This window comes from Dasypus novemcinctus, chromosome 15 (genome assembly GCF_030445035.2).
Source record: "Dasypus novemcinctus isolate mDasNov1 chromosome 15, mDasNov1.1.hap2, whole genome shotgun sequence".
NCBI lineage: Eukaryota > Metazoa > Chordata > Mammalia > Cingulata > Dasypodidae > Dasypus > Dasypus novemcinctus.
The window spans coordinates 64,932,025-64,955,561 of record NC_080687.1 but is presented as its reverse complement, the minus strand read 5'-3'; the positions used below and the strand labels follow the sequence as shown (position 1 = coordinate 64,955,561).

At 38.0% G+C, this 23,537-nt stretch overlaps 1 protein-coding gene across 2 annotated transcripts; it reads left to right on the top strand.

Moving 5' to 3' along the window:
• The first annotated feature begins 611 nt into the window (after positions 1–611).
• Positions 612–22,228, top strand: KLF5 (KLF transcription factor 5). 2 transcript variants are annotated; one of them, XM_058276588.2, is made up of 4 exons: positions 612–702; positions 7,705–8,578; positions 9,659–9,718; positions 20,394–22,228. In XM_058276588.2, the coding sequence occupies exons 2-4, from the start codon at positions 7,717–7,719 to the stop codon at positions 20,570–20,572; spliced, it is 1,101 nt and encodes a 366-aa protein (XP_058132571.1). In that variant the 5' UTR covers positions 612–702; positions 7,705–7,716; the 3' UTR covers positions 20,573–22,228. The 2 variants fall into 2 exon arrangements, with proteins under 2 accessions (XP_058132571.1, XP_004468204.1); XM_004468147.5 differs by lacking the exon at positions 612–702 and adding an exon at positions 4,844–5,456.
• The last annotated feature ends 1,309 nt before the right edge of the window (positions 22,229–23,537 follow it).

The following is a 23,537-nucleotide window of genomic DNA, read 5'->3' as shown; positions in this document are numbered from 1 at the left end:
TTCTTTCACTTAACATATCCTGAGTATTTTCCTATGCCACTATTCTTTAATGACATGATTTTTAGTGACAGAGCAGTAGCTATTATATGAATATATTATTTAACCACTCCCCTATGGTTGAGCACCTAGGCTATTCCCAATATTATACATACATATAAAAAAATATATATATAATTATTTCCATAAGATAAATTTCTGGCAGGGGAATTATCCTTAGTGTTCAAGGTTATTTACATTTTTAACCTTATTGTCAAATTGTCTTCCACAAAAGTTGTACAAGTTGTGCCAGAAGAACAAGTGTTGGTCTTAATACTGTTTCTGCACATATCATTTATAAATAAACCTCCAACTGTGTATATCCTGGTGACTCTAGCATTTGAGCATTTGTTCTGTGTACTCATGGCCTAGAACCATTACTACTTCTGTCATAGCATGAACCAGCAACTGGCTCAAAGCTGCTCATTGTGATGCTGATGATGTGGCCTCCTTAATGTTCTAAAAGATTGTTTGGTGTATCTGCCTCAGTTCAGGGTTTTTATCTTAACCTTTCCTATCATGCTTGGAGCCAAAACTCAAGTACTGTACTGTTTAAGCTACAGTGTGCCTGACCTATAACTTGGTTCGAGGCATTAATATTTATGTCATTTTTGTCTGCTTAGTATACTAGCAAGGAGGAAAAAGCAAATCCAGTCTCCTGAAAAGGTAAGATTCTACTCTCCTTTTGTATATGACTCAAGTTTGAAAATTAAGCTAGATAAATTACAGGGCATTTAGGAATAAATGCAAAATGGGAGATTGATGAGGTATTTCATGAAGAACATATTCAAATCCAAATTAAATATAAAATCCAATTTCTTAAGAACGGGTAGGGAGACTATAAAAAATAGAATATTAAGTTACTTCTTATAAAGGAAAATGTTATTTTGTATATAAATGAAGTATGTAGTTCTGTTTAAATTATTATTTTTTTTCATCAGAAAAGGAATGAACAGTGCATCTCTTCTTGTGTTCCTCAATCTTTTGAGGCAACTGGGTGGGAATTCTGACTAATTTCAATTTCAGCTACTATTTATTATGTTTCTTCTTTCTTAATGACTTAAAAAACAAAAGTGTGACTTGAAGAAATTTCCACTAATGAAAAAAGAAAAGAAAATATATATGAAATAACATTATGGACATAACTAACAGCACTGATTGTTATATTTGAATGTGGCTAAAAGGGAAAATTTTAAGTTACATACATGCTACTAAAAAAACCCTAGGATTGTACAATACTAACAGTGACTATGGTTAATTGTACAATTATTATAATATTCTGTCATCAATTGTAACAAATGTACCACACTAAAGCAAGGTGTTAATAATGGGGAGGTGGTGTGTGGGAACCCTGTGTGTTCTGCATGATTTTTCTGTTAACTTACAGCTTCTCTAACTAAAAAAAAAGTGAAATGCTTTACAAGACAATAATGCTGTTTTATATTTCACTGATACAGATCCCAGCACTAGCTGGACAATCAATTAATGTCAAAAAGTAACTTTTAATTAAATAATCTTACCCTAAAGTAAAGATTACGCCCTTACAAAAGATTATTTTTACTCATCTCCATGCTTTCTCTTTGGCCCCCAATCACCAGGTAATCTAATTCTGATTTTACAGAAATGGAACATTTGAGGAACATTTTTCCAATCACAGTGAATAACATTTTGTTGGCCCTAATACTCCACATCCCTTAATTTCAAGCTCTCGGTGATGTTTTTGCCAAACAACCAAATGTAGCTATTTCCTTTGCTGTGTCTTAATGTGTCTAAATGTGTGCCCTAGTGATAGCTTCATATTTCCCTCATCTCATCATTCAGAAGTTGTTTCTCCTTTTCTTTTTTTTCTCTCTGCCTCCTTCAAATCTCCCCTCCCCCTTCACTGAATGCTTGTTCAGCCCCCACACATTCAGGCACATTTATTCCCGTAAAGATAGTGACACTTCTGGTTTATTCTAAGACTAAATCTGCGTTGCCCAGTGACTAAGGACTAAAGCATGCATACTGCTTCTATGCTTACCCTCCTACCTAACTTGACTACTCAACTTGTTTTATTTCTTTCTCTCAGAAACCTCTCTTTGGCACAGTTCAGTTAACACACCACTGCCAGGCCACTAATTGATTTCTGAAACCTGACATTTGTTTTCTGTTTTCTCCTATCTTCCCTAATGGTACAGTACTACTAAGCGGGAAGGAATGCAAAGAACCAGAAAGTTCAAAGTAATTGAGGATCTGTCCATTCACACTGTCTGGCTTCACGCCAATGTAGAACCTGGAACATTTGAAAAATATTTATCCAGTTTTAACCCTTCTTGCTAAGCTGATGAAACAGGTTTTCAGCTGTGTGGTTTGTGTTAACAGTAACAGCAAGTAAGCTTGGTCGACCATGTTCTTATGTTCAGAACGGTATGGCAAATGTCTCAGGAAAGGATTATTTTCCAATTTTCATACTATTGTACAATGTTAAGGTAGTTATTTTCTGTGGGACTGCAGAGCTGGGCATTTCAGAGAAATCATTCCTTCAGAATGGCAGTCCTATTTCTTGAATCTTTATGCCCAAAATGAAATTTAAATAAATGCTATGGTTTTTGAGTTAAAAAGAATTTATTCAGTTTCTCTACTGTAAGTATACTGTAATCACAATCATACCTAGGCTCATATCTATATTGAGAAAGGTGGAAATGTGAAAAATATTAGCAAGACTATAAAAACATTTTGTTACAATTTTATCAGATACTTTTGTTTGCTTGCTTCTGAAGTGGGAAAGTCTTTGTAAGTGAAAGCCTGTTGAGAAATGGTGTCAGATTATACAAGCATTTCCAGTAAAATAAATGGATTTTATTGCATTAAACTTGAGTTGAAACAACAGGCCACTGAAGCTCTGGTAAAAAAGACAGACAAAAGGAAAGATCTAGATAAGTTTAAGAAAAAAAGAATGAAAAATGGATATCTTATTGTATTAAATCTAAGTTATTTATATATTAAAGTTTTAAAAAGTACAAAATTCAACTAAGAATTATACATATCACACCCAAATCTGATCGAGTTAATAGCTTTAAATAACTAAAAATGTTTCCAAGTTAATTTTTTAAAACTTACATTAAATCACATATTAATTCTAAAATCTGTTTCTAAACGATTTAAATTAAAGCAGTGGTTTAATATTAGAGAAAAACAGAATAGTTTTTTAAGGATGAAGGTGGACAGTATGGGATTGCTTAGAAAAATATGTGTAAAAATCCTTATGAAATAATACGTTGGTAACCTGAAAGTAGTCCTCAGCCATTCAGTGAAAGCAGCGATCACAGCTATACTAATGTATCATGTAGTAACAGCGAGGAAAGGCAAAGGAGGAAAAAAAAAACATTTTACACATAATTTTCTTTACTAATGATAAATATATCTAAACCTTATATGCATATTAAGTTTTTAATCTACACAATGAAAATGAAAATCATTCCTTTGAAACTACTCTTTCATGTGACCATTTTTTCCTAAGAACTCTTTTTTTAAGTTGTTTTACTGTGAAATGAGTAGATTGCTGAATATGTAAAATTGTCTAATGGGATAGTGTGGTGTCAACATAGAGTACATATGTAGTAATAGTCCAGACATTTTTATTGCAATTTATTGTTCCAGCTTCCTAATGAGCCGGATAAAAATTAGAGTGTACAAGATCTTCAAGGATTAAGGGAAGTAGTTTCCTTAGGTGATTGCTGGCAAAATTCATCTTCCCATTACAATAACATAGTAAATTGGTGGGATTATAGTTGGCTATTACTTTCCTACAAATTTGGATTTCCAGTTTTCAGAGCTGCTACGTGTCAAACGTTTATGACTTCTTTGGATGTCCTTTCGCAGGAAAAGGTGTCCTGGAATAAGTAAATGTGTAATGTTTCCGTTTTGTAAATAATATACTCCAGTTTTTGAACATACAGTGGTAGTAAAAATAAATCAAGGATGTAATGTCTACTTAAATAAGTATTTGATCTATTCATTGGTGCTTCAATGAATTCCATGCTTCAGTTAGAATTAACATGTTTCAAAGGTTAAAAACTTCAAAACTTATATGACCAAACCTCCGTCTCTTCCCCCCCCCCCCCCACAGGGATACGAGGTAGAAGCATGTGCGGAACTAACCATTTAAATACTGAAGGAAAAACACAGGCTTTTATTCCAGGACTAAAAAATGCTTGGCATCATCCCTTTCATTCAGGACGTTGCAGATTTGTTTTGCTAAATGCATATATTCACTGCTAAAGATACATAGAAGAACTGTTTTTCAATGTGCTTATCACACCGCCCCTAGTTTTCCGCTAAGGAAATATTTTATATATTTAAAAATCCTCACTCGTTAAACAAGTCTCTAATATCCTTAGCGCCCCCACCTAGCTGCCTTCTGCGTTTCAACGTTTGAGTTTCAGGTCCTTGTACAACGCCTAAAACATGCAAAAACTCTTTTTCTCCCTATTCCTGGTAGAGAATAGTCCGAAGAAATCTCCCTCCACGTCCCCACCCAATTCCCTCTCTTCCTAGAGTCTCTCCTTCCCTCCGCCCCGGCTCGGCGAGCCCAAGCTGTCAGAGAAGTTGTGTACAAACTGCGCGGCCTCCCTGCGCGCGAAGCTCGTGGCGCGAGAGGGTGCGGTCGGCCCGGCGGAGGCGGGGCCCTGGGCGAGGCTCTCGCTTCTCATAGGTCGGCCGCTGCGGCCGGGCCCGCCCCGGGGCCTCGGGATTCGCTGCGGCGCTGCCTGTCAGGCCGGTGGGCCCCGCCCGCCCGGAGTTGGGTGAAATAGAGGCGGGCGTCAAGTGTCAGTAGTCGCGGGTTAGGTACGCGCGCTCGCTAGTCTCCAGCTGCTCGCTCTCGGGGCCGGGGCCGACGAGCAGGAGCGGGCTCCGGCGAGCGGGAGGGCGCGCTGGGCGGGGCGGGAGAAAGTGGCCGCCCGGAGGACGTCGGCGTTTACGCGTGGCCGAGCGGAAGAGTTTTGCTTTCCGTGCGCGCCTTCGAAAGCCGCGCGCGCGGCTGGCTGAGGGGTCCGCCCGGGAGCCTCGCCTTCCCCCGCCCGCGGCCCCGCGCCGAGCTCGCCGGCCCGAGCAGCGTGGGCCAGGTGGGAAGCGCGCGCGCCCCGCGCCCCGCGTCCGGAGCCGCCCGCCGAGCGCCCATGGCGACGCGGGTGCTGACCATGAGCGCCCGCCTGGGACCCGTGCCCCCGCCGCCGGCGCCGCAGGACGAGCCGGTGTTCGCGCAGCTCAAGCCGGTGCTGGGCGCCGCGAACCCGGCCCGCGACGCCGCGCTCTTCCCCGGGGAGGAGCTGAAGCACCCGCACCACCACCCGCAGGCGCAGCCCGCGCCGCCGCCGCCCCCGCAGCCCGCGCCGCCGCCCGCCGGCGGCCCGCGGCTGCCCCCGGAGGAGCTGGTCCAGGTAGGAAGAGCCGGTCCCCTCCCTCCTCCTCTTCCCGGGGCTCGGGCGTGTCCCGCCGCCGCGACGCGCGGGCCGCAGGCAGGGGCCGCTCCAGACTCGGGCGTGCGTCTCGGCGCACCGGTGAGCGGGTGCGGGAGTGGGCAGCCGCGCCCTGCCCTCGAGGTCGGGCGCCCCATTTCGCAGGAAGTTAAGTGGAGGGTCGCAGGTGGGCCCGCGGGGAGGAGGGTGAAGGCGGCTCGCGCGCCTCGCTTGTTTTCCTGACGCCTGGGCCCTGGGACGCACGTCCAACTTCTTGGAATTGCGCCGGTCGCCTTCGCTCCCCCACGGCCCGGGGTAATGGCCTTGGAGCTCCCTGCCCCCTCCCCCGGGCTTGTCGGGTTGAGCAGAAACTCGAATTGCGGTGTGATTGCGGTGTTGGGGACAGGTTCCTCGGGATGCGAGCTTCAAATCCCTCGGCTCAACCTGTTTGAGACGAGGTTGTGGGGCTGCGTGAATCGGAGCGCCTCATAGTTTTCTTTAAAAAGAAAGCCCAAAAAAAGACCGGGGGTGTTGTTTTCCTCGTGTACGCGTAAATTTCCTCCCCGAGCGGCGTTGAAAGCTGGCAGTTGGCTTTCCACTTGCCCAGCAGCCGAATTAGAGCAACCGCCTGTTTCTTTCGCCCACGCAGGGAGTCATATAGCCCAGAAAAAACTTCCCGGGACTTTTAGCCTGTCCCAAGGAAAGAAAAAAAAAAAAAAATTGGAAACATACCCACATGCAAACAGCTGGAAGAGCTAAAATCAGAAACCACTAACCGCCACGCGAGCGCGGTGCACGAAAGGGTTTAGTTCGGTTTATTTCAAGACATTTCATTTAATAGCCTCTCGGTGTACTGTGTATTTGGTACTCAGCCCCTATTCGGGGGTCTGTCAGCATTGCCGGGCTGTGAGAGGGCAGTGGCCTTTGTCAGAGAGATGACTCAACATGAGAAGGGAATTTTTATTTTTGAGTTGAGTCTATGCGAGGAATCAAGTCCGCATCCATACCGAATGTTTGGAGGTCCGAGATGTAGAAGTAGCCAAAACGGACTGATTCACCAGTTAAAGGTGCCACGGTTCTGTGTGCTCGAAGCATTCCATCTAGTTGAGTGGTTTCTTTTTTATCCTTCAGATTTTCTTTAAAAGATTAAAAATTAAAAGGAAAATCAAGCTTTTGTTATATTAGGAGAGGATGGCTGTAAAAAGATTTGGGGCGACTAGACACAAGCTGGATTATATCCTAGGAAAATCACCCTTTGAAAACTACTTGGTTATTTCAGTTTATCGGTGTTCTGCCTAGGGGACACCTGGAGGGTAAGGGATGACTGAGCTTTTTTTACAGAGTAAGGGGGAATGTAGCATTGGCCCACTGAGGAGGACATGATAAATGTTTTGCTGATGACTGTGCTAGCAATACAGCAGCCTCTCCCCACCCACAGGCTCCTTAGCACCACTCCACCAGGGAGTGATTTTCCCCTAGGTAATTAAAGATCCGTTTTAGATAGGGATATGAATAGGAACATTTCATTATCATATTAACCAATTACGGGAGCTGCTGATTAAAATCAACATTTAGATCAAATGTCGAATGTGAAGTTCTTTCAGTAGTGCTGTGTTTTGCTCAAAACACTGTATTTAAGTTTCCATTGAACTATAAACCAGAAAAGGCCTTGAAATAGCCAAGGAATATGTTTTATATTAGATATTTCAGCACTATCTCTCCAAGCGAAAGAGCTTTGCAATGGACCCTGTTTTCGAAGTTTGCGTAATTTGCTTTTTTTCCCCACCAAGTTAAATTTAACTATATGGCACGAACAGAGTTGTCGGAGTTTGGCAATATTACAGTATTGTATTTTAATTGCAAACTTAACTGTGTAATTGGAGCAGGGGCTCTCGCTTGTGGTTGACACTTTATTATTGCGTCAGAAAAGAATATGTTTGCTATTTGCTTCCCTTTTTTTCCTGATTGCCTCTTTCACTTTTTGTCCGGGGCTGATTGGGGGAACGATTTTTACCAAATTCATGTTATGTCAAGTTTCATAAGGTGTTGGTGAACCAGAAATTACACAATCGACAAAATAAACCTGATATGTTTATAAGCAACTCCTAGGAGTTTGCCCTAACACTTCCGAGAGCTTGGCGGGGGAATTTCAGTAAGCATAGTTTATCTTTGCTGAGATGGTGAATCTGATAGAGTATGTATATTGTTTGTTTCTTTACCTTTTTTCTAGACAAGATGTGAAATGGAGAAGTATCTCACACCTCAGCTTCCTCCAGTTCCTATAATTCCAGAACATAAAAAGTATAGACGAGACAGTGCCTCAGTCGTAGACCAGTTCTTCACTGACAGTGAAGGGTTACCTTACAGTATCAACATGAACGTCTTCCTCCCTGACATCACTCACCTGAGAACTGGCCTCTACAAATCGCAGAGACCGTGCGTAACACACATCAAGACAGAGCCTGTGACCATTTTCAGCCACCAGAGTGAAACGACGGCCCCTCCTCCGGCCCAGACCCAGGCCCTCCCTGAGTTCACCAGCATATTCAGCTCCCACCAGAACGCAGCTCCAGAGGTGAACAATATTTTCATCAAGCAAGAACTTCCTACACCAGATCTTCATCTTTCTGTCCCTTCCCAGCAGGGTCACTTGTACCAGCTACTGAATACACCGGATCTAGATATGCCCAGTTCTACAAACCAGACAGCAGTAATGGACACTCTCAATGTTTCTATGTCAGCCGCCATGGCGGGCCTTAACACACTCACCTCTGCCGTTCCGCAGACTGCCATGAAACAATTCCAGGGCATGCCCCCGTGCACGTACACAATGCCAAGTCAGTTTCTCCCGCAACAGGCCACTTACTTTCCCCCGTCACCACCAAGCTCAGAGCCTGGAAGTCCAGATAGACAAGCAGAGATGCTTCAGAATTTAACCCCACCTCCATCCTATGCTGCTACGATTGCTTCTAAGCTGGCAATTCATAATCCAAATTTACCTGCCACCCTGCCAGTTAATTCGCAAAACATCCAACCTGTCAGATACAATAGGAGGAGTAACCCTGATTTGGAGAAAAGACGCATCCACTACTGCGATTACCCTGGTAGGTGTTCTTGCCTGGTTCAAGCACCCGTAGATATACTTAAGTGTTTTTGTGTGTGTGTGCTTGTGTATTTTTTTCAACCTCAGACAATTTCAAGTTTACATCAGAAAATAGTCCCTTGACAGGAAAAAAAAATAATTTACTTTCCATATCCCAGTCTGTGCCTTATCCTGATAAGTAAATGTTTCAATATCTTTGTTTATTTTAAGTATAAAGAAATGGCTAAAATATTCTGAGGAAAAGTTATTTTGGACTTTTTTTTTTCTCTTTAATAGATAAAATTTGAATTTCTAATATATCATTTAGGTTTATGCCAGTTACTTTGTTTAACATAATCTAATAGATTTGAGTTTTTAATTCTAAATTATGTGCCGTGGGAAAAGATTAAGTAGTGACAGGGGAAAATAAGATGTGATAATTAAGTAGGATGCTAGTGTGATCATGGGTACAAGATAGGTTTAAGGAGGTTTCTAATGGCATACGTTAATATTCTTGAAGGAGATACGACATGGCCCAATATATATATTGAGGACAGAAATGAATGCATCTACAATTTGCTAGCATAAGCTAGTTTATATGATAATAGAGGATATAGTTTATTGACTGTGGTACATAGTATGGTGGGACATGCTAAATGAAAAAACGTGAAAGGTAGCAGTACGGAAAATTGGTCATCTTGGATAATGGTTTAATATTGTCAGCTGGAGCCATTTAAAAATTTTAAAAAATATATTCTGTAATAGCTCTTAAAGCATTGACGTATGTTTTATTAGAATAAGGCACCTGCTAGAATATAAACACAAATTTTCAATTTGTAGCTTGGCTTGATTAGCTGCATTCTTTAGCTGCTCAAGTGATACCTAAAACAAATCACTTTATGCCTTTAGTAAGGTAATGGGGTGGAGGTGGGGTGGGGAGAGAGAATTCTTAAAACTTCTTTAAAATTGGAGCATCAGATATTTCCTTTAGCATAAAAGATTTCTTCTTTAAAAGCAGGTTTTAATCACTGAATCATCAAATGTAAAGAATTCACAAGGATCTCCAAAATGACAAGCTGTTCTTCCTCCTCTTTTATTTTAGGCTGCACAAAAGTTTATACAAAGTCTTCTCATTTAAAAGCTCACCTGAGGACTCATACTGGTATGTAATTTTCTTGTTAATTCTGTGAGTTGTGTAAATAGCATAAGTGGTATTCATCCTTTTAAAAGCCAACACATGTTTGATCTCTTTCTTCTGTCATCTATTTTTTAATGACCTACCTTTTCAGCACTGGCTCAGTCAGTTCAATGAAAAAGTCTGGTTCCAGGAAGGCTGATGTTACCCCTCACTAAGACCTTACCTTGTCAACTCTTATAGAATTAACTACTCAAAACGTTATACAACTGTGTTTACCAGTGGATTTTAAAACTTTATTGGTTTTGCTATTCTTGTCTTGAAGGAAAAAACCCTAACTTAATTTCCCCCTGCTAAGCAAATGATTTTGTTTCTGTGAATCCATTTTAAACACTAAAACTTTTCCATTTAACGTGTAAAGCATAACTGCATAACACATTATCTTTCGTTTCATCTTTCACCCAAAATACTTCTGTTTAGCATGTTTTCTGTGCTTTATGAAAGGTAGGGCTGAAATTGCAGGAATATTAAAAAAGACTGTGAAAGGTGGTCATGGTTTATGTTTTTCTTTATAAATGGTACACCTTGCCAGAGCCCATATTTGATGTGTATAAGAGACTTCCACCTTTATTCTAGTTCTTGTTTCATCATTGCTTTAAAATATGCATTAAAGGATTTTTATCAGATCTACAGCAGTCACATTTTTAACCCATTTGAGACGAAAGTAGTTGGCATACTTTAAAAGCCACCAAATACACAAAATATTTTCAAATTCGTGAATGGTTACTCTTTGTGGTTTTTCTCAAAGAACAGTCTTAAAGGAAGGAACCTATATAAAGTGATTTTTTTCCCCCTCTAAATAAATACAGCCTTACCTAAAGTTCAAAGAGTAAGTTTGCTAATAAAAGCAATGACCTAGCAAAATGTATTATTCCGTCATTGCTATGGAAACCAAAGTATTCAACAGTTCCTTTGAATGGGTTGTTTTCGATTAGTCTTAGGACTTGAATCTCCCCAGGCTAGATGTTACTATGGAAATTGAGTTTTGATAAATGAAGTAGTTATCTCTAACCGCTGCATTAAAAAGTAAAAGCATTTGAACAAAGGTCAGTGGTGCTATAGAGCACTGAGGAATATGGTTGCAGACATTTTGCATGCATGTTCAGAACTATTGCTTGATATCCTAGTGATAAACAACATTCTATTAAAATCTAAGTGTTGGCCAAAATGTGGTAGAATCCAGGACTTTTAAAAAAAAGACATCATGAATTTATCAATGAAAGATTTCAATGACAATTGGAATACAAATGACAAGGAAAGAATATTCCTTGTAGAAATGCTAAAATGCCCATTTATGAAATATATATAATATTAAGGTAAATTTGAGATTGGTTCTTTTCCTGAGTGTTTGGTTAAAAAGGGAATGAGGAAAATAATTTAGAAACATATGAACTATTTCTTTTTGAAAAGTATTTGAAACGGGAGCTAGGAAGGACAGACGGACCACGCTTTCAGAGGGTTAAAGTTCCCTAATACAAGGAGTACAATTGCATATAATGATGTAATCAACTGCTCATTGCAGGTATGTGGTCAGAGTATATCTAAATAGCCTTTCAACCCGTCAGGGTTTGGTCTTCTGGGTGCTTATACCTGGAATTAAGGAACTTGACCTGCTGGCAAAGAAATTGAAGAGTAGGTTGTCTAAGCAATGCTTGTAGTACTAAAAACAAACTAAAAAGAGGACCTAGGCTTAGTTTGTGTACCATACATTGACTTTTTTTTTTTTTTTTTAAACCAGATCGTAAACATTTTGGCCTTCCATGTCTAATGAGTTAGACCATGTAATCCAGTTTAATAAAGTTTTGTTTGATAGTCTTTCAAATGCCTTGGGGAGGGCTCGTAGCAGACTTGTTCATCTGGCTAAACCCGTTCTTGGGTAATCATAGAGCATTGAGGTTGTTTTCTCCTCATTTCTGTTTCTAGACAATACCTTTTAAAATTACCTGTGTGCTCTCATTGCACCCTCCTCACCCTGCCTGTTTCCAAATGAATGTATCTGAAGCCAACAAAGGCTTGCTTTTTTTTCTTCCTTTTAAATTTTTAAATGATTGCCGTTTTGCAGCAGAATGTGAAGCACCCTAGCATTTCTTTGGAATATAATTGTACTTGCTTTAAAATGTCAAGTTACCTTATGTTTTTAAAATGATTTAAGCAATTAAAACAAAAGCCTGCATCTGAGTTCTGTTTTAGTTGCTTTTTTAGATTGTAAATGCTTTCTAACTTGGCTGCAAATTGAACCTATGCAAATTGTCTTTCCAAGGCACTTGGCCTTTTTTTTTTTTTTTTCCAACTTTAAGACAAGGGTGTTTACGTTTTCAGTTTCTTGAACCAGAAATCTCAAAGTTTTCTTTGTTTTCAAAGTTTATTCCTTTGGATTTTTTTTTTTTTCTTTTTTTCTTTTTTTGGAGGTACTATGGCCAGAGATTCCAGGACCTCATATGTGGGAAACTGGCACTTAATCACTCAGCTATGCTGGTTCCTTTGAGTTGATTTTTTTATTTGCTTGCTTGCTTGTTTGGTTTTGTTCCTAGGAGGTACTGAGGATTGAACCGGGGACCTCATATATGGGAACCATTTGAGCTACATCCACTCCCTCCTTAGATTTCTTTAATAGAAAAACATATATAAGTAATATCAAGTTCTGATATACATAATATTAAGTTTGTCTTCTTTGTATGACTGCTTTTTTTAACCTGAAACATAATTTGCCTCCATTCTAAAAAATAATATATATATACTTTAAAATCATGCTGTATCTGTATATACATAAGATGGCATAATATAAGCACTCCTTATTTGGGTATGTGGGTGTTAGAAGAGTATTATTTGTATTTTGTGTGTGTGTGTGTGTATGTATGTATATCATGCCTCTCCAAAATAGTTACGGCTTCTTCTAGGCAACAGGGTCCAGTGGTATATTTTTCAATCAAAATATTTGTGCTTTTAACTACATTTAAATGTGAACTTTTCTAAAATTCATGTATGCCTCATGATGTATATAAAGAGCTTTGCCCATTGTCCTAATTTTAAAGTTGCTCCCTATCACTTTTTTTAAAATCACATTTCACATATCAAGTATAGGAATCTACCATAAACTTGGGACCTTGAAGGTTGAATCATCATCTTAAACCACAATGGGCGGTAAAATTGTCTTATGTACATACACCTTGAGTATGTTTTCTTCAGTTTCAAAATGAAGATTTAAAATTTATGCCAAAATTAGCACAGGCTCGGGGTTGGAAAGAAGTTAAAATGCAAGAGGAAAAAATATATAAAAACAAAATTTTATAAGAAATTGAAAATTTTTCTTATCACTGCCAATGGTTTCCAGGTATGCGTATGAGTGCCATAGGTTGAATTATTGCTTCTCTATTGGGTATGGGAATTTCTCTGAAAATCGTGAGTCTGTTTATTATATATTAGTAAAAAGTGCTTACTTTACAAAATTTTGAAAAAGTGACTAGTGAATTCAATAGAGATGTTTGAAATCTTGGCAGTTCTATTTGTATATTGTGTGAATATGCAGGTGATCTTCGAATATGCTAAAGCTGTTGGAAAATTAGGGAACAGTGACATTTTTAGGTCATTTATCTGGTAGTCTCAACTCTCTGGAACCAGGCCAGAAAATTAGTAGTTGTTTAGAGAAATCATTTGAGCAACACACACGTGGCTGAAGCATCCATCAGACCCAGACTCCATACTCTGACTGTTGGGTGCATTACATGATCCCAGGATGGTTTATTATAGGTTTACAAAGAATAAAGGACAATAGAAGTCACCTCTGCAAAATAAATTGGAAACATAATGCAAATAATAGGGATGCAAAATGGGCTCTCTGAGTATTTAAAGCACTGTACCAAGTTGCTTTATTTTATAGTGAATTATAGTCAGGATTCCCTGTTTAAGAATTCCACATTAAGTCTTGGGAAAGATTTTTAACCCAAGCAGGGTTGTAAAGGGGGGTGAATTTCCGTTTTTTGCCTTCCTTACTAATGTAGAACACTTCATTTCAAATGACGTCTGATAATTAAGATGTTACTATGTATACTTTTAAAAATATCTCTAAATGTAAGTATTAAAAATGTCTGCTAAATACATTAGTTTTAGTTTCATAAAGTGATACTACATTTTGGGCACTAAGAAATCCTTAGGTGGAGAGCAGATGTGTATCTCAAAGTGGTTCAGTGCCTGATTCCCACATACAGGGTCCCAGATTTGATGATGCCTGGTACCTCCTAAAAACAAAACAAACCAACAAATGAGAAAAGACTGATTGGGGAAAAAAAAGCTGCTTTATTAAAGTGAAACTGAATTATATTTTACTCCATCTTCAAGTGATATTTGAAGTTAGAGGAAAAGGTACACAATTAGGAAATCAAGAAGTATATATTCCAAAAAAAAAAAACCAAAACACTCATTGAAGAGCGGGTGGTGCTCAGTGGTTGAGTGCCTGCTTCCCATGTACAGGGTCCTGGTACCTAAAATTGATTAGGTACCAATCCCTGGTACCTAAAAAAAAATAATTTTGATCCTTAGTTACAAATTTCTTTTCCTAGTTATTCACTCTAAATTCTTCATCCATTGAGTATATTAGGTATGGATTTTGATTTAAAAATACCGAAAATGAACATTTCAACTTGATCTAGAGAGAGCATGATATTGTTATTTACCCTCTCTTATTGGTAGAGATATTGGGTGAAAAATGCAAGATGAAGATTTTTAATACCAATTTTTTTTAGTGTATTTGAAAACTGCAGGAAAACATCAGATTTTGACTGCAGTGTTGGGTATTACTATTAAACATTCCTTAAATTCTTGTGAACATTTTAACTGCAACTTGGAAACTCACTTTCTATAGTCACAATTATTTTAAAAATGTTTTTTAAAAAAGTAGTGGCCTAAAGGACCTGCTAATTCTGACCCCAAATAGGTACCTAAAAGCATGAAAGCTTAGAAACAACTTCTTTTTAATGAATCACTTGGAAGATTAAACTTCGCTTGTAGAACTTGTTTTTTTCATCTGAAAAACATTACATAGGAAAGTGATTAAACATTGTTTGGAGATGCTAAAGTTTATCAAAGGTTAAGAATTGCAATTTGATTCATCAGGCAATTTTTAACTGATCATTTTGGAGAATTCAAAGACTTAATTGCCTTACAGTCTTATAGCCTTTTCTTAAATGTCTTAAATAGTCTTTTCTTAAAACTAGTGAGAGAAGATAAATAATAGATTAAATAGCATTGCTAATGTTGAGATAGAAATATTCAACTGTGAAGGTAGAGGTGATAAGAAAATAATATTTATTAAATAATTTCTTTTTTACTTTGAATTTTTCTTTGGCACAGATATTTTTAGTTCTATAGAATGTAGTAGCTGTTTGCTTGATGACCTACATCTTTTCTGGTGAAAGATTAGAAACAAAGTAATGTCCTACTTTAGTAAGAGATCTTGGTAGCAGCAATTCTGTCAGGTTGTATTATTTATATTCAAGGATCTTTAACAATGCTGATTAAGGATGAATTACTGCCTTGTATTTTAGGGTGCACATTTAGAGGTGCACATTTATTTTAGAGGTAACTCATTTAACACATGTAGGCAGAAGGATAAATTTGACTCCTTTTAAAGGGTGGGGAAAGAATACTATTCAGGGTAAACATGCTAGGAAAAAAATGGAAAGACAAGGATTTTTCCTTATTGGTTTAAAAAAGTAAAATATCGCATTGATATTTTGCTGTCGTGCTATTTTTTAAAAATTGGTTTGGGCTTTTAACTACAAGAAAGTGAAATTAAGTGATGTCTTTTTTTTGTCAGGGGACTCAAGAATTGGTATTTCATTTCCTTATCTCTCTTAATGACAGGATATTTTTCCCCATCATTTTTGTCAAGAACCCCTAGGAGAAGCAACAGTAGTTTAGGAGCTCAAAGAGTTGCTCTTCTGCAGTTTAACGCTTGGCATGTTTGCCTTGTCCCTTCTTTAAGCTTGGCAGACCAGACCAGGGCTCTCTGGCCCCAGAAGTCCCTTGGCACCAGGGGCCTCAGAACTTAAGTGATGCTGGGGAAACAGAAGTGGAATGGTCTTTTAATGACTATTGAGGTTTTCTGGAAAAGGGAGTATATGGTGAATCAGATTGTAAAGGAAGTGAAAAACATGAATTGATGGGAGAAAGAAGGGCAATACTTAATATATCCTTTCAATTCAGTAATTTCATCAAAGTAGGCACAATACTAACAGGGATACATACAATATTTAGTAAACATTAAAATGTATTTGGATAGACAGAATAGACAACTGGGGCGGGGTGGGGTTAGGGGGGAAGGGGGGAGAAATAAACCTTAAAAAAAAAAGTATTTTGAAAATGCTAATACTCTGCGAACTGCCCACCCTTCTGTTAGAAGTATGTGTCTACAGTGATCTTTAATTTAAAAAGATTTTTAATGGGAATTATTCACAAAGCTATAAAAATATGAATTGAAATGAGCACACCCAACTTTGATTTTTTCGATACGTAGTGAATCTCTTTACATCTCAGGACTAATATTTCTTTTACTTTTTGGCTAGTAGAGGTAAATCCAGTATTAAGCCTAATTCAGACTAAATTCTCTTAAGTCTGTAATGATGGAAAAATCTAATTATCATTGGATTGCATGAAAATATTTCCCTCCTAATTTAAGAGCTCATCTTGAACCTCAAGGGCTCTTAAATTTTAAGAGTTGAGATTAGGAGCTAGCTATTGAAATAATTTTTCTGCTTTACAAGTTTGTATTGTTTAGCTTTGTAGGCTAGAGGGTAAGTTTTTAAGTTCCTTGAGGCTAGAGACCAGGTCTTAATAGTTTGCAAGGTATTTGTAATGGTCACATACTAAATTTAAATTGTTCAGTAAACACTGATTTGAATTCTGAGGGTTTTTAGCTTTTATCTGAAATCAGATAATAATTGATTGGATTGTCTTTTCCCCATCAGGATGGAAGCATCTGCAAATAGTGCTCTGATAACTTGAAATACCTGAAATAACTATTCTAAGAAATATTTTTTCTCTTGTTAGAAGAATTCTATGTAGAGCATTCCAGGCCTTGTATCAGTCTATAGAATATGTTTAGTAGAGCAGAGAAATTCCTGTTCTACTGTGATAAGTTCAGAAGTAAAAAATTCTGTTCATCGGAGAAAAATTTTTTAGTATGACTTCGGATACTTAAAAACATACTCTGCTAATCCACTGCAGTTCACTTAGCCTAGGGGAAAGGGGTTCTGTCATTAGTGGATATTTGGGGATTGTCAATGTCAGCTGTTTCAGGAACCACAGGTCCTGAAATCTCTCCAGAGGACTTGCTCTGCCAGGGTGTGGCCTCAGCTTCACAGTCTGTAGTTTACAGTGTCCTTCACAAGTGATTTTATGATTTTTAGATAAATTTGAAGCAATATCTATGTGCTCCTTTAAATCATTCAGAGAGCTATTTGTGTTTGCTAATGGGAAATTATTTAAGTAGGGCATTAAAGAGAAGTGGCAGGCCAGGATTCTTAATATCAAGCCCATTATTTTGCTTATAAGTCGTGGGGTGTGTTTGTGCCTGCTCTCTCTTCCCTAAGGTTTTCTGAAATTATAATACTAACCGTATCAGTATAGATAATACATACATTTAACTTAAGCATTTTTTCCACAGATTATTGATTCCTAGCAAAATATTCCTCTGATAGTCAAGTAGAATGAAAAAATGTATACATTGAGATAAAGCTGAAATTGTTTTCTATTCTCTACAAATATGTCAGTTTTTTCTTTTTGCCTTTGCAAAGTTTCACATTAACAGCACGAGAACTTAAAATTACAGTTGATGTTGAAAGAGCTTAACTAAATATTTTAAATTGGTGGTATTGGAAGGAGATTCTGTAAAAATCCAATTAAACCTTTGAAAGCTCTATCCTGTTGAAATATAACTTAAAGGAAGTTGGTTTGGTTTCCCAAAAGCACTGTGCATAGTGTTTCTGGCTGAGGAAGAAAGGACCGTGTCTGCCATTTGGCCAGAAACTGGTTACCAGCTTCCTCTAAGATGTTTGACTTTGAGCAGTGTTGACACTTGAACAAATCCCATAGAAACTGTCCCAAGTGGGGGGAGTAGTTGTCCTTGCCTTAATAGTAAGACTTGGCCCTGATAAAGTTTCAGACACTGGTAGTATTCTTGGCTCAATAATCTATAGATGTGTATAAATTGAGAGTAAAACCCCAAATGTTTTAGTAACTTTAATGGCTACCGTATTTCAACCAATCAGTAAAGTAAACCTTTAAAAATATTGGTACAGTTTATTGCTTCGTGGCCAATAAAAATAGTGAACAAAAAGAGTAGTGTCCCTTGTTTCTTAAATAAACTTGGAAAATTCAGTTCCCCTGAATTACTAAATTCAAAAGACTAGAATGATTTCTTTTAAAATTGGGGCACATTAGGAATTTTTTTACTAGCCTCAGACATCAGAAAGAACTTTCTCTTTCTATTAAATGACAGTAAAGTATTTAACCATGTTTGTTTCTGTGATTTATTTTTCACAAGGAACAAAAGCAAACACTTCTGTGCGAAAGGTTACTTTTTTCTGTTTGATATATATCTACAAGAGTAGTATCTGTATCTAGTGTTAAAATATTTCTGTCAAACATTTTGTGTGAATACATAAAATGAAAGAAAAATCCTTCATATTTGAGTGTATTAGCTTGAAAATTTTTAGTTTGTTTAGTTTACTAAGAGGAAAAAAAACCCCATGGAATTGAAATGTGCTTTTTAAAAGTGATATGACATAGGGACCATAAAGTAAATTGGAAAAATTGTGTATTTTTTGGTTCAGATTCTCAGAAGAGGAAAGGGTGATGGGATTGCATACTGTAGAAGGTAAATGTGAAATCTCCAGAAATAATTGGGACAGTGTGATTCCTCAGTCAATTTCATGTGGTCCATTCTGGCCCATTCTTTTCTTTTTTTTTTTTTTTTTAGTTTTTTTTTTTTTTTAAATTGACTTTGTAATAATATTACATTAAAAATATATATGTGAGGTCCCATTCAAACCCCCCCCTCCCCCCCCCCCCCCAACAACACTCGTTCCCATCATCATGACACATCCATTGGATTTGGTAAGTACATCTTTGGGCACCTCTGCACCTCATAGTCAGTGGTCCACATCATGGCCCATACTCTCCCCCATTCCATCCAGTGGGCCCTGTGAGGATTTACAATGTCCGGTGATTGCCTCTGAAGCACCATCCAGGGCAGCTCCATGTCCCAAAGACGCCTCCACCTCTCATCTCTTCCTGCCTTTCCCCATACCCATTGTCCACCATGTCCACTTTTCCCAATCCAATGCCACCTCTTCTATGTGGACATTGGATTGGTTGTGTCCATTGCACCTCTATGTCAAGAGGAGGCTCAGATTCCACATGGATGCTGGATGCAATCCTCCCATTTTCAGTTGTAATCACTCTAGGCTCCATGGTGTGGTGGTTGTCCTTCTTCAACTCCATCTTAGCTGAGTGTGGTAAGTCCAATAGATCAGATTGTAGGTGCTGGAGTCTGTTGAGGCTCAGGACCTGGCTATCACATTGTCAGTCCAGAGATTCAAATCCCCTAAATATATCTTAAACCGCAACATTAACTGCACCTCCAGCACATTAGCATGAAAGTCTTATGAAGGGAGATCCCATTTGAGTCCAGATTCATCACACATAAACACCATTTCCAAAGAGGGGCCATCTGTCCTGGTAGTTAACCCCATCGTCTGGCCCATTCTTTGTGCACATGGTATTTAAGTAGTTTTGAAAGATAAGTAGCTAGCAAATTTTGGGTAACATTAAGAACAATACAAATTTCAGGTGAGGGGCGCTCGTTAATTCACTATTTGAGTGAAGGGAGTTGTGGCAATATAAAATATGTAGGCTAAATGATCAGACTTAGAGACTTTTAAGATTAGGCCAGGATTTTGTACATTGACTCCCAAGCACTGAGGATAGTGCTGTCATACGGTAGATTACTGAATTGTCTATGGAATGAATTTTGATTCAGCGCTTGGTAGGCAAAAATTAAACACACGTACCTAAAAATGTTAGAATTATTATGGTTGTTTTATGTTCAGACTTGTTGTCAAAGTAATCAGTACCAGATTTTCTTAACTGGTTAAGGAGTTGAGTGGTTTTGTGACTTTCAAACCACTCATCTTTAAAACTTTATTTCTTTGGTTTGTTTCAGTCTGAAAAATGGGAGGGTGTGGATGTTGTGGTAAGCGTCTGTGAATCTCATCTTCGCGAGGGACGCATTAGTCCAATTTGGAGGCGTTGTCTTCCACTAGACCTGGTTTATGTCTGGCTGTTTTAGAAACATCTACAACTAGTTTCACGCAAAAGCACTCAACTGTGGTATAGTAAATTCGTTGTGTAGGTGCTAGTTCTCATTTCTTTCTTCATGCAATTAGAGGTTGAATACCATTCTATTAAATGGTAATTCTTACCATTTAACTTTGAGAGTATTTAATGGTATTTAGTTCATAATGTAATTTACAACTATTTCCCCCTTTTTCTTGGACCATTATCTTTTAACAAAGTCCTTCTCAAGCAGTATCTATGATGATTTTTTTTAGAGCAGGCCAGATCATCTTCTATTTCGTTTCCACAGGTGAAAAGCCATACAAGTGCACCTGGGAGGGCTGTGACTGGAGGTTCGCGCGGTCAGATGAGCTGACCCGCCACTACCGGAAGCACACGGGCGCCAAGCCCTTCCAGTGCGCCGTGTGCAACCGCAGCTTCTCTCGCTCTGACCACCTGGCTCTGCACATGAAGAGGCACCAGAACTGAGATCCACTGCCCGCCGGGCTTTCCGTGCCTATGCAATTCATACTTGGCATTATGCAGATAATTTGGCAAAATTTTAACTACAAACTTAACTATATATATAAAGAAAGAAAAAAAGAAAACAAAAAACTGGAAATGTATATTTTGTATATTTGAGAAACAGGGAATACATTGTATTAATACCAAAGTGTTTGGTTATTTTAAGAATCTGGAATGCTTGCTGTAATGTATATGGCTTTTCTCAAGCAGATTTCATCTCATGACAGGCAGCCACAGCTCATCCTGGGGTGGGGAGGGGGGTACGGTGGAGGGGTGTGCTTGCAGTGTTTTACCTAAGCACCATCATTTAATGTGACAGTGTTTAGTAAACAAATCATTTGCAGGCACAGGAAGAAGGATGTATGTCAAGATTTTACTTGACATCTAGTGCGTTGTGTGTTTTTTTACAATATTAGATAATTCCTTGGGAGGTGCACAGTGTACTTGGCAATTCACAAATAGCCATTGAACAAATGTGGCGTGTTTTTTTTTTTATAAGTTGCATATATTTGCTATTCAAAATTTTGTAAATATGCAAATCAGCTTTATAGGTTTATTACAAGTTTTCTAGGATTCTTTTGGGGGAAATCATATTCATTTGGAAATAACAATGAGTGCATTTACTGTTTTAATTTGTGGTAAGATACCTCTCAAAGTGTTACAAATTAATTGCTGTATAGGAAAGAATCATTCAAATGAACTTCAACAAATTTCATGCACTGATTAAAATACAATTGTTTATTTTAAATATGAAAACATTTTATATAAATAGTGAATTCAAGAGCTTAAGAAAGATCATTACAAGATAACAAAAGTTAAACCTTACAATAAGCTACAAAACACACAGTATCATTTTTTAAAAAGGACTTGTGTAGTTTTCACACGGGAATGTTGAATTTATGATGCAGTTTTCATATACGGAAACGTTGAATTTATGATACAGTTTTCATATACTGAAATGTTTGCTTGTGCAGTACTGTTGGTTAAATGCCCAATGTATGTGGATTTTGCATGTAATACACAGTGAGACACAGTAATTTTACCTAAATTACAGTGCAGTTTAGTTAATCTCTTGTTAATACTGACTCAGTGTCTGCCTTTAAATATAAATGACATGTTGAAAACTTAAGGAAGCAAGTGCTACATATATGCAATATAAAATAGTAATGTGATGCTGATGCTGTTAACCAAAGGGCAGAATAAATAAGCAAAATGCCAAAAGGGGTCTTAATTGAAAATGAAAATTTTGTTTTTAAAATATTGTTTATCTTTATTTATTTTGTGGTAATATAGTAAGTTTTTTTAGAAAACAATTTTCATAACTTGATAAATTATAGTTTTGTTTGTTAGAAAAGTTGCTCTTAAAATGTGTAAATATTTGACAAAATGATGTAAATAATTTTGTAAGAGGCTTCAAATGTTTATACGTGGAAACATACACAAAAAGCATAAATCTGTTGCTGTTTTGCTTCTTTTTCCCTATTATTTTTGTATTGTGGTCATTTCCTATGCAAATAATGGAGCAAACAGCTGTATAGTTGTAGAATTTTTTGAGAGAATGAGATGTTTATATATTAACGACATTTTTTTTGGAAAATAAAAAAGTGCCTAAAAGATTCATGTTGGGCCTGCCTTCTTTACCTACGGTAGCAGAAACAATTAGTAAAGTTAACTAAATATTTCCCAAGGCTAATTATTTAAAAGACTGCTGCTTATCAGAGCTGTTAATAGAAAACCAAATCCCAGGCTTTTTCTGAGCCGTGTTGAACCTGTACCTACCTTTAACACATTGATTGGGAAGAGCTGAAGTGACTTCACACACATTTTTTTCTGACCACAACACAGACACACAACTGCATTAACCCTATCAAGATTTGTTGAAAATATTGCAGGGGTAACTTGAAAATCCTAGTGAGATTTTATCAGAGGCAAACAAAACCAGGAATTGGGACTTGTAAAACATAGTTTTTCCTTTTTAAAATTCTCTGGAAGTAGATGGTTACAAATTATGTAATTAGATGCCCCTCAGGATAATAGGCTCTTTGCTTGCTTTCATTAAGAAGACTAGTCAGTTCTGACAACCCCAAACCATGTTAAGAACCTGGTTGTAAGACAACAGACCTGCAACAAAGCCCGCCTGAAGGAGCCAGCCCCAAGTGGGTATCACAACAGCTGGTTCCAGCTCTTAAGCATTTGTTACATTAATTCCACATCTTAAGGCAACAGAGGAGATTGTAAATTAACAGAATTTGAGTGGAAAATTTTTTTGGCTTAGATTTAGATCTCAAATTGGGGGAGGGAGGGGGGGGGGAATGAGGGTATAGGTTTTTTTTTTTTTTTTTAGGAGGTACCAGAGATTGAACCCAGGACCGCGTACATGGAAAGCGGGCACTAAAACCACTGAGCTACACAGCTTCCTCTATGGGCTTTCTGAAGCAAGGACAATTCCATTATATCTACCGAACATGAATCAGATTTATCAGTGTTGTTAGTAATTGATAACATGAATCAGATTTATCAGTGTTAGTAATTGATAACTGAATTAAAACGTTCCTTGTGAGTAGAAACCACCAGTCTTTCTTCCAGCAATTGTATTCAGCTTCCTAGCACTCAAATACCATTTTACTCCAGATAAGTTTTTTCCAGTTCTCTTTCTCTAATGTGGGCTGCTCCCCTTTTTCCTTTTTTGTCTTGTCCAATCCTTGTTTGTGGAAGTTCAACTCAGGCCTGTTTTAGCCTGCTTATCTGAACTTCTTTTGCATTTGGAGATAACCACATTTAGCATTTGAATTACTGATTTTCGTCATATTTTTCTTTGGGTTGCCAACTCCTTGGAAGAAACACCACTTCTTAGTTTGCCTTTGTAGTTCTACCCTAATTAATTGATAAAATGGGTGTCAACAACTTTCTGGATTGGCTTAAGCTCCTG

Bases quoted from the DNA above. Each gene is read 5' to 3' on its own strand.
- KLF5 (XM_004468147.5), top strand. From the start codon at position 5,196: ATGGCGACGCGGGTGCTGACCATGAGCGCCCGCCTGGGACCCGTGCCC. The intron at 8,579-9,658 runs GTAGGTGTTCTT...CTTTTATTTTAG, and splicing joins CCACTACTGCGATTACCCTG to GCTGCACAAAAGTTTATACA. The intron at 9,719-20,393 runs GTATGTAATTTT...TCGTTTCCACAG, and splicing joins TCACCTGAGGACTCATACTG to GTGAAAAGCCATACAAGTGC.